This window comes from Clupea harengus, chromosome 4 (genome assembly GCF_900700415.2).
Source record: "Clupea harengus chromosome 4, Ch_v2.0.2, whole genome shotgun sequence".
NCBI classification, from domain to species: domain Eukaryota; kingdom Metazoa; phylum Chordata; class Actinopteri; order Clupeiformes; family Clupeidae; genus Clupea; species Clupea harengus.
In genome coordinates this window covers 32,195,866-32,209,677 of record NC_045155.1, presented here as the reverse complement: position 1 = coordinate 32,209,677, position 13,812 = coordinate 32,195,866, and the positions used below count along the sequence as shown (strand labels likewise).

At 45.2% G+C, this 13,812-nt stretch overlaps 2 protein-coding genes across 4 annotated transcripts in view; both read left to right on the top strand.

Moving 5' to 3' along the window:
• Nucleotides 1–411: 411 nt before the first annotated feature.
• Nucleotides 412–8,590, top strand: kiaa2013 (KIAA2013 ortholog). Of its 2 annotated transcripts, none has more exons than XM_012832125.3 (4): nucleotides 412–2,189; nucleotides 2,989–3,842; nucleotides 7,230–7,287; nucleotides 7,690–8,590. In XM_012832125.3, the coding sequence occupies exons 1-3, from the start codon at nucleotides 1,223–1,225 to the stop codon at nucleotides 7,263–7,265; spliced, it is 1,857 nt and encodes a 618-aa protein (XP_012687579.1). In that variant the 5' UTR covers nucleotides 412–1,222; the 3' UTR covers nucleotides 7,266–7,287; nucleotides 7,690–8,590. The 2 variants fall into 2 exon arrangements, with proteins under 2 accessions (XP_012687579.1, XP_031422926.1); XM_031567066.2 differs by having other exon boundaries at nucleotides 7,230–7,298.
• A 189-nt stretch (nucleotides 8,591–8,779) lies between these two features.
• Nucleotides 8,780–13,812, top strand: part of LOC105904260 (adenylate cyclase type 9) — a 10,232-nt gene continuing 5,199 nt past the window's right edge. The window contains exons 1-4 of one of the 2 annotated variants that reach the window (XM_031567064.2): nucleotides 8,780–9,400; nucleotides 9,828–10,941; nucleotides 11,868–12,002; nucleotides 13,399–13,573. In XM_031567064.2, coding sequence (XP_031422924.1) covers nucleotides 9,234–9,400; nucleotides 9,828–10,941; nucleotides 11,868–12,002; nucleotides 13,399–13,573 — 1,591 coding nt within the window. In that variant the 5' untranslated portion in view covers nucleotides 8,780–9,233. Of the gene's footprint in view, nucleotides 9,734–9,827; nucleotides 10,942–11,867; nucleotides 12,003–13,398; nucleotides 13,574–13,812 lie in introns of both variants that reach the window. The other variant, XM_031567065.2, reaches the window with a different exon arrangement.

Here is a 13,812-nt window from a genome sequence, read left to right as displayed (position 1 = left end):
ATGTTTTAATCCATTTACTGAGCAAAACATTAGGCCAAATTCTGAATCCTTAAAGTTTAATGTTTTATGATTAAGAGTAGCCTAACACATAAAAGCTTTTTTCCAGACCACACATACAAGCTTTAATGCATGAGATTTTGTTGTTGAGTGTATGAACAACTTAGAAACTAAAATTATTTCTGAATAAAATAAATTTCTGACACTCTTAAATGTATTTATAAATTCTAACACCAATTTACAAACGAATCCAACCTTTCTGGTTAATCTGAGAGTTAGGAGGTAAAATTTGAACAAGTTCACGTAGCTATGCGAGTGAACGTGAAAGGTCGTAAGGAAGGCAACACGTCGTTGACATCACGACACTTCCGGTTGCTGTTTGACAGTACACTTTACGGTAATTTAGAAAAAAAAATCTGAAGTGTCAAGGCATTTGAGTGTAGCAAAACACTGTGGCGGATGGTGTAGCGTCAACTACTACTTTGGGGTGGACTCAAACGGTCATCTCAGGCAAGCCCTCATGTGTGCTACTGCTTTATTTAATAACACATGAGGGACATTGGTGTATCTACATTAATTGCTAGACAGGGCTGTACAAACTATCTGGCTTGTATTTTCTAGCTAGCTGTTGAACATAGACCTTTACGTTAACGTTACTTGTTTTGCTGTTGGTTAGCTAACACGGTTTTCGCCGAATCACAGACTGTTTGCATGTGCAGTGTAGATAAACTGTTTATAACTGTCATGTAAATGAGGAGAATTGGTAGCTATCCTGTCAACAGCAGCAATTCATCAGTTCCGGAGACATATGTAGCATGCTAACCGGAATGACTAGCTGTCGACGACAGGTCACGTTATCTACTAACAAGGCACGCGATTAGGAAGTTGGGTTTTACAATCAGAAAACATTATTGCTTCGTCGATGTTTTGAGTATGCTGCCTGTTCTAAGCATTTGATCAGTCGCCCCACATCCACTTTTATCGTTGTCACTCCTTGTTTTGTCGAAGTAGGATGTAGCATAGGAATTGGATAGCAACCTTAATATAAGTTGCGTCACGTCTCCCCGTCAAGTTGTTGCTTCCAATTTTATGAAGCCAGCAGGTCAGTTAGCTCAGCTGACTCGCCACCCCTGCAGATTTGACGTTAACGCAAACCAATTTTCATAAATTGGGCTAGATCTCGTTTGGATCAACCATTCAGTATCTAAAGTGGAGGATTAAAAACATGTGGCTTCAGCAGAGACTGAAAGGTATGCCCGGCCTGCTGTCAAGCAGCTGGGCACGGCGGGTCCTCCTCGGCCTGCTGCTCTTCCTCATCTTCTACTGGTACCTCACCTCAGACGGAGTCCTGAAGTTTCTGAACATGTCCAGGGACTCCGGCGGGGCAGCAGGCGCCTGTTTACAGACAGACATCAACAGGTGGAAGGCGTCTGTTGAGCGGGGGGAGGGTGTGATCCTGAGCCCCAACAGTGAGGATGTGGCCCCATTTGTTGTTGGCAATGGGCATTTCCTGGTGGACATCGAAGCCAACAGACTGTGGGTGTCCCCCTCTGCCCAGCCAGGGTCGGCCCCTGTGCACCAAACAGACTTCGCTCCCAATGTACGGCTGCAGTTGGCGGGTAAGAGACAGGAAGCTCGAGCCATGATGCTCTGGTTCCGAAAGGGGTCCGTTCTCTCGGTGCGCTGCATCCAGCCAGGCCAGGCTCCATCATCATCATCATCATCATCGTCCCGGGAGTGTGTGACCGTGCGCGAGGAATACATCGCCCACCGGAGCCGTCCCAACACCTACCTGCACCGCATCCACATCAGCAACCCCACAGACAGGGCCCTGACCATGGATGTGCTCACCGAGTCCCCGGGCTTCCGGAGCAGCCCCGAGGTGCTGGAGGACCGGGAGATCTTGCTGTTCTCGGGCCGAGTCCTCACCGAGAAGAGCGGTGCCGTAGTGATGATGGTGGTGGCCATGAAGAAGCTGGGCAGCCGCCTCCCGGTGAGCGCCAAGTCAGACTACACGGAGAACGTGGTGTCGGTGGTGCACACGTCCGAGCCCGTGGACCCGGCCAAGGCGGACGAGACGCTCGCCAAGCTGAAGGAGGCGGCCCGGAAGGAGATGCTGGAGATGCTGAGGGCCAACGTGGAGGAGCTGGTGCAGGACCACCAGCAGGCCTGGATGGACCTCTTCATATCCGGTAGGGTGACTTGCCCACAGGGAATGTGCTAGAAGTTGTGTGTGTGTGTGAGTTTGTCTGGTGAGGCGAGGCGAGGCAGGGCAGGCATGCAGGGGTCGATTCTGGTTTGACAGGTTATTTTAGATTGTTTACTGCTGAACTCCTGAATGTCCCTCATTCTTAACGATCCATAAAATACTAAGACGCAAAACTAGCTTGTCTAGTTAACGCTAAACCAGAGGCTGAAAACAAACACCTCCCTATACATGTCCCTGCTCTGCCCAGTCTATCTCCAGCCCCATCTTATTGATCTGCTCCAGACTAACCAACCGGACTTTGATCTTATCTTCTCTGAGTGTCTTATTGCTTACAGGCTGTGAGTGGCTTCAGAATGGAATTTCTTTGGGCTCTGTTTGTATTTTATTTATATTTCAAGATGCAACGGTATTGCAAAAGTTGTATTAAAAAAGTATATGCCCCAGAAACCTCATCAACATTTTTTAAATGCTTTTTGTAAAGACTGAGGGGCAATGCCTTGCAGGTGCGCATGTGCTTTGAACGTGTTAGTTAAGTCAAGTCAAGTCAAATGTATTTATATAGCACATTTAAAAACAAGTCACATTGACCAAAGTGCTGTACAACCAGAGCAGGCCAAACAAGAACAGAAACAAAGCACCCACATAAGCGGATCAGAAGTGGATATAGTCTTGTAGATGTTGTTTTGAAAAATGTTTGCAAAAAAACACTGCTTCTGTTGGTTTGGAAGTGTCTGATTCATCTTGAGACTGAATCATCTTGTCACATGTTTGTGTCCCTGCAGGGGTTGAGATGAAGAAGATCACGGACGCCCACACACCATCGAGCCACACGGTCAACACCACGCTCTACTACATCCTGTCCACGTCCACAGCGCCCCTGCTGGACCGGAAGGGGAGCGCAGAGGAGCGGAAGGACATGGAGTCCAGCCTGAACTACGCCGACCACTGCTTCAGCGGCCACGCCACCATGCACGCGGAGAACCTGTGGCCGGGCCGCGTCTCCAGCGTGGCGCAGATCCTGCAGCTGCTCACGCTCTGGAACCTCACGCTGCAGAAGCGCGGCTGCAAGCTGCTGGTGGCGGCCGGCGTGCACGGCATGATGCAGGGCATGGTGCTCAGCTTCGGGGGCCTGCAGTTCACCGAGAACCACCTGCAGTTCCAGGCCGACCCGGACGTGCTGCACAACAGCTACTCGCTGCGCGGCATCCACTACAACCAGGACCTGATCAGCCTGGCCGTGCTGCTGGACGCCGAGGGCAAGCCCTTCCTGCACCTGTCCGTCAAGCCGCAGGAGAAGCCCGTCAAGCTGTACGCCTGCGAGGCCGGCTGCATGAACGAGCCCGTGGAGCTCACCTCGGAGGTCAAAGGGCACACGTTCCCGGTGCTGGTGACGCAGCCCATCACGGCGCTGCTGTACATCTCCACCGACCTGACGCACCTGCAGGACCTGCGCCACACGCTGCACGTGAAGACCATCATGGCCCACGAGGACCACATGGCCAAGCAGTACCCGGGCCTGCCCTTCCTCTTCTGGTTCAGCGTGGCCTCCCTCATCACGCTCTTCCACCTCTTCCTTTTCAAACTCATCTACAACGAGTACTGCGGCCCTGGCGCCAAGCCCCTCTTCAGGAGCAAGGTATAGACAGACAGAGAGAGACCGAGAGGGAGGGAGGGAGAGAGAGAGAGAGAGAGATGTACCCTCACTCCCTTGCTTGCTTGCTTGCTCGCTCGCTCGACGTGACTGACAGCCTCTCACCTTCTTGGGCCTCCTCTGTCATCTTTTCTTGGGTTCTTCTGTGTTGACTTGTTCTGGTTTTGTTTTTCATTCCTTCTGTTCTGGTGGTGATGTTCTTTCTTTCTTTCTTTCTTTCGTTCTTTCACCTCTAGCTGAGTGATCCTTTTCAAACCCTGCTCCATGAGTTGGTGGGTTCTCTCTGAAAGTGTGTCGGAACGTTAATCCGGTGTGGTTGCCCATAACGATCGCTCATCTCTAATTAGAGAGAGAGGGCTCGGTCCGTGTGTACGCCAGTGCCTCAGCAATGATATTGGGTTGGGTTTCGCTGATGACCCATCAAATTTAAATTGAAAGCACCATTGTATATGTGGTTCTAGCCACACAACACACTTCTATACCACGTGTGTCTAAATTCAATTAATCTTGAAATAGTAGTTTTTCTTCCTTTGGTATAACTGACATTGTTGTGGGTTGTATAAAAAAAAAAAAAAAAAAAAGCAACCAACCGAAATTCGTTTTAAATATATGCAAATTGCTTTTACCTGGTAAGCAGAAGAAAAAAAAAACTGTTTTGTTCCTTTGAGTTTCTCCGTACACGTTCTTGAATGTAACTGCTGTTCAAAAACGACACAACACACGCCCATGTTCTCTTACAGGTGGTGTGTGTGTGTGTGTGTGTGTGTGTGTGTGTGTGTGTGTGTGTGTGTGTGTGTGTGTGTGTGGTGGTCTTCTCTTACCCATCATTAGTGGAGTAGCAGAAGCTAGCTGTCCATTCAGCAGAAATCAATATTTGTTATTTTTGGGTTTATTTTCACTGGTGCCTTCAAGCCTCAAGCTTCAAGTCTTCTGATCGTGTGTGTATGTGTTTGTTTTGTTTCGTGAGCGATTTCTCTGTTCCTTTACCAAATCGAATCGTTTCCTTTCCGTCTCTCATTCCGTCTCATCTGACCCCCCTCCCTCCTGTTCTGTCTTCACTGCAGTAGATTACACCATCTCCACCCCCTGTCAGATAGATAGCAGGTATTAGATGCGTTCCTATTTGGACAGATGGACACTGTAGTGAGAGGAGTGAACTCTGGGTTTAGTTGTATAAATGCAGGTTTGATGTGGGTGCAGGTGTATGGGGTGCAGTGTCATGGGGAAGAGATGGTGGAAACTACTGCAGCCTTTGTGTTTTGATACCAGACTGTTCTGAGCAATTAAATGTGAATGAAAACAAATGCAGCACTGATTGCTGTGCGTGTGCGTGCGTGCGTGTGTGTGTGTGAGTGAGTGTGGCTTTGAGGGTGAGTGTGGCTTTGAGTGTGTGTGAATGCAGGTTCATGAAAGAGTGACGTATCTATTTGAAGTTGAGTGTTTTTGTTGTTGGGTCTAGCTCCCCAAGTCATGGCTTAGACTTTTGAGCACAAATGAAAAAAATCTGTTGGCAGTGCTTTAAGAAAACATTGATTGATTGATTGATTGATTTGTTTGTTTGTTTGTTTGTTTGGATTCATGGTGTTTTATATTGACTCCGTCTGATTAAATTAATGAGTTAATTACACCTGGACTCTTCTCTTTGGGTGCTGTGTTTCGGGTGCTCAGATGATTGTGGTGGAATACGTCCGGTGTTGCCAGACAAGGACACAGAGGTTTTTGCCTATCTAGACTAAACCTGCCTAACCTAAACCTCAATCCAATACAGTTTACTTGCATTGCCTGACCTGAAAGCAAGAAAACATTCAACCAAACCAATATCCCCGTAAAATGCTATTTGCAACTTGCAATAATGAAAAGCAACTTGACAAAAAACATGGCCAAACTGATGTATACTGAAGGTGATACTTAGAATGGCAACACTGGATGTATGCAAGGGCGCAGTCCTACCAGGTGCATCATGGGAAAAAAATGAAACGCATTGAAAGATTGTTTGCGCTACCATGATGCCCCTGGGAGACCTTCTAATTGTGTGTATTGTAATCATCGGTGTATTACCTCAGACCAATGTGTGTGTTTGTGGCTGGCCAGGAAGTTCCTGTGGGGAGAGATGGGGCTTGGGCACTACAATACACTTCTACAAAGGTTATCTGTGTGAAGACCACCCACACCGCTGACAATGTGAACTTAACAGCACACGGAAAACAAACACTAGCAAGGCTTCATCCTCACAGCACACGGAAAACAAACACTAGCAAGGCTTCATCCTCACAGCACACGGAAAACAAACACTAGCAAGGCTTCATCCTCACAGCACACGGAAAACAAACACTAGCAAGGCTTCATCCTCACAGCACACGGAAAACAAACACTAGCAAGGCTTCATCCTCACAGCACACGGAAAACAAACACTAGCAAGGCTTCATCCTCACAGCACACGGAAAACACACTAACAAGGCTTCATCCTCACAGCACACGGAAAACAAACACTAGCAAGGCTTCATCTACAGCACTTTACCCCCTCCCTCCTCCTCCTCCTCCTCCTCCTCCTCTTCTCCTGTTGGTGTGACGAGGGACAACATATAACACAACAACAACATATAACATAACAATACTACAACTATCCAAAAACAGTAGGAACAGCCCCCCAAAAAAAATATAAATACATTAAGAGTAGAACAAAGTGCGGTGGCATAGAATAAAGTACTTCAATAAATACATCAATTAAATATTATATATAAATCAAGTATTTCCAGGCATTTTATAGATCTGTGCTTGCTGGTGAGTAGAGGCGGTGGTGGGGTGACTCTTAATGAGGCCTTCTGGGATTATTGATCACTTTGAGGATCTCAGCAGTCTACACGTTTCAGATATGGCTGTTCGCCCTCTCAGTCAGTCGACACGTTTCAGATATGGCTGTTCGCCCTCCTAGACGCCCCTGAAATCAACATCACTTAATCAGGGAATGAATCTGAGTGGGGACACATTTGGACCTTAAAGGCACAGTCTGCAATTCTAATCCAAAACTTTTTTGTCTAATTTAGCCAATTGCTCCTTAGGGTCCTCTGAGGGCTGTGCAGTGTGTGTGACCTCACACAGTCCTGGCTCTGTGAGTGGGGAAACAAGCATAGCGGCTCGCACTGAGCCATACGCAATTCCAGCCAATTAGCATTCAGGAGCGTGGAAGGGAGGGGTGTCATTTGATTGATGGCTGTTGATCTTAAATGTAAGCAACCTTTTGCCAGAATTGCGGACTGCATCTTTAAACTGTGTTTGTGCCTGCAGTGCCTAAAGGGGATAAACTCCAGAAGGTGTATTTGTTATCGGAATTGGCTAAATGTGGTTACTAACTTTCATATTCGGCCCTTTCAGGTGGTTAAGATAACAACTGAAGAGACAGACCCATAAGATGCGACATAAACAAACTCAGGTGCTGATCAGGTGGACATTCCAAGTTTATTTATTTTTCATCAAATTGTTCCATTCCGTTATATGAAAGGAAATTGCAAATTTTGACAGTGCAACATGTCATTTTTATTGGCAGAAGTAACAAAAAAATTAAATTCTGAGGCGTAAGGCAGAGAATGTTATTCTGAAGGCATGATAAAACAACAGTATTGATCAAAATTATTGTAGATTTCATACATCCTGTATAGAATGCTGGGAACCCAGACTCATGCTAAGGCAGATTTGTAATATTATGTTCTCATTTCAGGATGACATGATGTCTACATATTGTACCTTAAAAAAGTGTGTGTGTGTGTGTGTGTGTGTGTGTGGTCGTGCAGTCATGCATTTGCTTTCACATTCTCATCATGGTTTTTACCAACAGGATGGATTTAGTACATGAGCCGTCTCTGTCGCCGGTAGGGGGCGGTGATGTGCGCGTTTGCACCCGCTTTCCCCTCAGAAGTTGGCTGATGCGGCCGAGGCCGGGAGTGCAATGAAAGCTGCAATCTGAAGCTGTGTGGAACAGTGGCGGGACCCGATAACCGGAAATGAAGTAGCCTTGCAGAAGGCTAATTTTACATTAAAGCCATGACTTTTTTTTTCAAAGGGTAGTGTAAGTCCACCCATTCTAATGAAGTTTGGTTGTTGTCAGGCTTTTTATGAATTAATTATTATAGGCTAGTGAGTATTGATGACTTAATCAAGCAGGGAGTGGCTTTGCACAGCGCACGAATGAAAAATAAATCTCGATAAATATACAAATATATTAAAATGCATTCATATTACAGATAACATCGAATTGTGTATATTACATAGGCTATAAAATGAAGTCTTTCATCGCAATCTAAAATTCAACATGAGCATTTGCCTTTTTATAAATTCGTCCAAGATAACCCATAATGGCGAAACACACAGGCTTATTACTCTACTAGTGTAACGAAAAGATTTGATTTGTCATCATTGCATTGTTTTGGCTTTTATGTTTTTTTGGGGGGGGGGCTTGATAAGACTTAATGTCATATTGATTTAGTTTGTAAGTAAGAAAAATAGCTGCCTGTAAATTATATTATTTATGGCAAATGCTTGTCGGGATTTCATCTACTCTGTATTTTCTAGAGGTTTTGAAAACTGTCTTAAAATGTAAGCTAAACCAAATTTCGATTCAATGTTAGGAGGGAGAGGACAGATGGTCTAGGGAATTATATGTATATTAACACCATTTTTTGGGGAGTATGATATACTCTGCTCACCTTTCCTCGTGTTTAATAAAATGTGGAAACATGCCCTTTAAATGGTTGTTCTTACACATGGGGATAAGACGGCGAACACACACTGACAATCATTCACATTTTACTAACTGCAGTGTATTCTTTGGCAAAACACCTGTTGATGTGTAGCCTGTTAAGGGTTGACAAAGAGGATATGAGTCTATAAATATCACAGGCCTATAAGCCCATGATTAAAAGGTCTTACGGGAACATTCGATCCCGGATGAACGAAGGTTAAATGTGGAAAACACGAGTGTTCTGATGGGTGCAAGAAATGGCTAAAAAAACTGCAGCTTTATTTTGCTTTAAAATTGACTGTCCAATTTTGGTAAACAGTCCAGTAGCCTGGGTCATCAACTTGCTCAACAATTTTCAGCACTGTATACCAATTTACTTTCATCCGCAATACGTGAAAACTGGATTGTAAAGAAGCCCACTTGCTGTTATTTTTACTCAGCAACCTCTTGCCATTAAATTCTCACTTGATTATTAAACCTACGTCACTGCATGTTATTCAGCCTCTCGAGCAGAAGTGTCGAATGAACCCAAATGGAACTGTCTCCGCCGAGATGACGTAGTCATTCCGACCAGCGGATCGAACGCATAACGAACTGAGCTCACGGTTTCACTCCGGCCGTTGACAGACTGGACTTGTCCCATGTCATCATTGGAATACATGAAAAGCGACTGTTTCGCCTCTGGGACCTTGTCGTCTGCCTCTCTCAAAGGGACCATCACTAAAATTAAAAGCAGACGGTCAAAGAAGAGGAACAAGTTCTTACGTAAAGCATCAGAAGACCGAGATACTGAATGCGATGTTTGCAGGTAAAGTTTTCTTGATTTTTCTTGATAGCCTATTCATTATTTCATACTCTATTATGAAACAACGATAATAATTATTATTATTATTATCATTATTATTGTCATTAACGACAGCCACAAGTTGATATTGTAAAGACAAGCAAGTACAAGTAAAAGCTTATTTGCAACTATAGCAGATATATTACATTTGGTTTCGATGATTTTACAATTATTGCATTTTTATCCAGCTGCATTAAATGTATTTAAATAATGTTAACTCGACTTGTTGTTTTCTGAAAGGCCGACCGATAAATTATCTACATTTTTGGCTACTCTCAGTTGTGTAAAACTTCAACGGTATGGATTTTGTAGGCCTAATACCTTGTTTTACTAAAAATCGATTATAAAACCCAACGTTCCAGTGTTTTACACTATATTCTCCACTTTTTAGGATCCCTCCTCCCTGTGGTTTTGGTGGCGGCAACCGCACGGTGCGCCGGATCTTCATTGCGTGCGCCTTGTCCATTTTCGCGCTGTTTGGTGCTGTGGCTATGGATTTCAACACGCGCACGGCCGCGTGGCGTGCAACTGAGGCTTCATTGAGTGAGCTGACCTCTTGTCGGACTAACGCCACTCTAAAGCTCGTAATGGATCTTCAGAATATGAGAAATGTGTGTATAACAGAGCTAAATGACGCCAAAACGGTGCAAAACGCGTGCTCCAGCCCCTTGGCTGTTTTGAGACGTGAGATGACGGCGTGCGCTCAGGTGAACACTTCTGGTCTGAGATCTCGCTGCGGCACGCAGTTAGATGAGTACTGTGCGCAGCTGCAAAGGATTCACTCACAACTTTTCAACACAACAGATACTGATTTGGATGGTAGGACACTCGGTTTCACGCTGTCCATAGCCTTATTGCTGGATTATTGGGGAAATACTGAATATGATATCAGGCTCCTGAAACTGACTCCAGACTGGGTAGAAGTTTTATCACTGAGGCTCTTAGTGAGCTTCTATGAGCTAACCCACCAGTTACTAGATTCTCAGCAGATTAAAGACCATCTTGGGTTTCAGCATAAGTGGTGGTCCACTCTCAACAGCCTCACCATGGCCAAACTCATGTGTGAGAACCTGGACCGGTGCTGGGCTAAGAACATGGACGTGGCGCCGGACTCCCTCTTTCTTCTGGAAGCCCCCAATAATCTGCTGCCTGGCAACAGCTCAGAGGGTGTTCTCGGGGTGCTGGGCCCCGCGTGGGACACGCAGGAGTGCTTCGTGGGGGCCGCCGGCGTGTCCCTGAGACTCCGGTCACGAGACCTGCTCTCCAGCCTCAGCCTGAAGCTGTGCCTGCTCAGCCTGGCTTGCCTCATCTACCCGGCCGTGCTCTTCTCCTTCAAGCAGATGACGGAGTGGATCCAGAACTACGCGCGCAGCCTCAAGGAGCGCACCGAGGACCTGAAAGGGGAGCGGCGGCTGGCAGAGAACCTTCTCCATCAGATGCTCCCCAAGTCCGTGGCCAAACAGCTCAGGCAGCAGAAACACGTAGAGGCGGAGAGCTACGAGCAGGTGAGCAGGCGGGGCCACTGAATTCTGCTCAGGGTACAGGTTTTAAAATGGAGATTCAGAATAAATGGCTCTCCAAAACCCACTGGACTCTGCTTCAGGTAAAGGTTTTAAAATGGAGTTTCAGAACAAATGGCTTTCCAGAAGCCACTGAGCTATGGTTAGATTAAAGGTTTTTAAAATGGAGATCCACAAACAGACTCCTCAAAATCCACTGAGCACTAGTTAGAGTAAACCTTTGAAAATGGAGATCCAGAACGACAGACTCCTCAAACCTCACTGAGCTCTGCCTAGGGTGAAGTATTTTAAATGGAGATTAAGCGCAGAGCACCATCACTGACATTTGGTGGCATGTCAAAAAGGCAAGCGCTGAAAGTCAATGTCAGGATCAGTGTAAAAAAGACCTGATGCTGAATCATATCACCAAAAGCACACAAGATGGTAACCTTTAAACCAAATAACTCAAATAAAGAATGGCAAGATGTTTTTTCTTTTTATGTTTTTATGTTTTAAGGCTTAAAGGTTCAATATGTGACCTGCTGGGCAAGAAGCTGTGGTCAGACCCTTCAGCAGGAGTGTCGTGCACAGATGCATCGCATGCTTTTGGTGTGTTTGTTCTTATTGTTTGCCGTAATTGCCTGCAATTATAGGTTTAAATATTCATTAGGAGATAAAAAAAAAAACTGAATATGGGGAGAAAATTGCTTGCATCTCATTTGAGAGCATTGGACAGCTGCGGTAACAAACCTCAGCAGAATAATAAGGTGATATAACATCAACAAAAATATACAGAGGACAATAACAAACAGACGAGTTTTCTAGTTTTAGCGTGTCCTTGAAGATGTCCTTGTCTCTTTGTTGCAGCAGATTGCACATCCCATATACAGTAACACAGCTGGTTCATTTGTGCAACCATTGTGCTTGTCTAGGTGACCATTTTCTTCTCTGACATTGTGGGCTTCACATCCATATCTGCGTCCTGCACGCCACTACAAGTGGTGGAGATGCTGAACAACCTCTACATGTGCTTTGACACACGCATCGACTCCTACGATGTCTACAAGGTAAGCCCAGACTGCAGGAGAATAGTCCTTGGATTTTGGTGTTTTTCAAATTGCATTGTGTTTCTAAACTAAGCTAAACTGGAAAGGAAAATGATTCCCTGAATAAAGGACTTGACTTCGGATGACACTGGAGGATTATCTTGACGGCATTTATTAATTACAGATCAAATAGAACTACAAGCAGAACAACTGTGAAAGTCACTAAGTATGCTGGATAGATTTCAAAGTCTACTTGAGCCGTCTGATGTAGTTTCTGCTGATGTTGTCCAATTCTCAAGATGTCTCCACCGTGACCGACCTCAGCAGCACACAATTAGACCACTGAAGAGACGTAAATCACACATCAAACAGTTGCACACAGCCGGTACTAATAATTCTAAAGCTAAACATAGCGAAAACAACGGCTCAGGCTTCAGGAAAACATGTCGTTAACTCTATGAAGACTCTTCTATGGCCAGATGCTCTAACTAGACCCTTAGGTTCTATGGCCAGATGCTCTAACTAGACCCTTAGGTTCCCAGCATAACCCATGACCCAGAGAACAGTATATGTATATCTATAGGCCACTGCCGACACAAACAGAACACGTGCAAAGAATATTTAGTCTTTCACAGCCCTGTCAATCAGATCACAGTAAACAAGCTACCACAAAGAATATTTAGTCTTTCACAGCACTGTCAATCAGATCACAGTAACGAGCTACCACAAAGAATATTTAGTCTTTCACAGCACTGTCAATCAGTTCACAGTAACACACGACCGCAAAGAATATTTAGTCTTTCACAGCACTGTCAATCAGATCACAGTAACACGCGACCGCAAAAAAAGCACTCTGACATTTGGAGAGGTAGTCAGACACTGAGGTAGAAATGTTCCCACTTAAATCCTTCAAATTCAATATGGAGCCTCACCTGAAATTTCACCAAAATCTCACAGTATTCATAATAGTTTGTGTGTGGATACTGAAGAAGAAAGTTTGATGGTTCTGTGTATGTCTGTTTGACACACGGAAAATGTTGGTTTTGCAACCAAATGATTTAAGATGACAACGTATGCTTTCCGAGTGCTGTCAGCGATAGTGAGAAACTAGTCATTAGCTTGTGTGGAAAAGGTCAAAGGAGGCATTGATCGTCTTTTTCTGACTGATGTATGGCAGCAGTGATTTTCAGCAGACAAATCTGTTAGCATTCTAAATGTTCAGAGTAGGATGTTCCCTATATCTTGTTGATTGATCACTGATCACCTGGTGTCGATCCTCCTCAAGTGGAGACCATAGATGATTGACTGACTGACTGACTGATTGATTGATTTTTTTTTAGCATTCCAAGTGGTCAGAGTAGGATGTTCCCCATGTCTTATTGATTGATTCCTGATCACTGGTGTCAATCTGCCACAGGTGGAGACCATAGGCGATGCTTATATGGTGGTGAGCGGTCTGCCTGAGAGGAATGGCGATAGGCACGCGGACGAGATCGCCAAGATGTCTCTGGACCTGGTGGCGGCTGTGAGACAGGTGTCCATCCCACACATGCCCAACAAACGGCTACAGCTCAGAGCCGGCATACACACAGGTGGGTCTGTGTGTGTGTGTGTGTGTTTTTATGTGTATGAGTGTGTGTGTGTGTGGGTCTGTGTGTGTGTGTTTTTATGTGTATGAGTGTGTGTGTGTGTGTGTGTGTGTGTGTGTGTATGAGTGTATGAGTGTGTGTGTGTGTGTGTGTGTGTGTGTGTGTGTATGAGTGTGTGTGTATGAGTGTGTGTATGAGTGTGTGTGTGTGTGTATGAGTGTGTGTGTGTGTGTGTGTGTGTG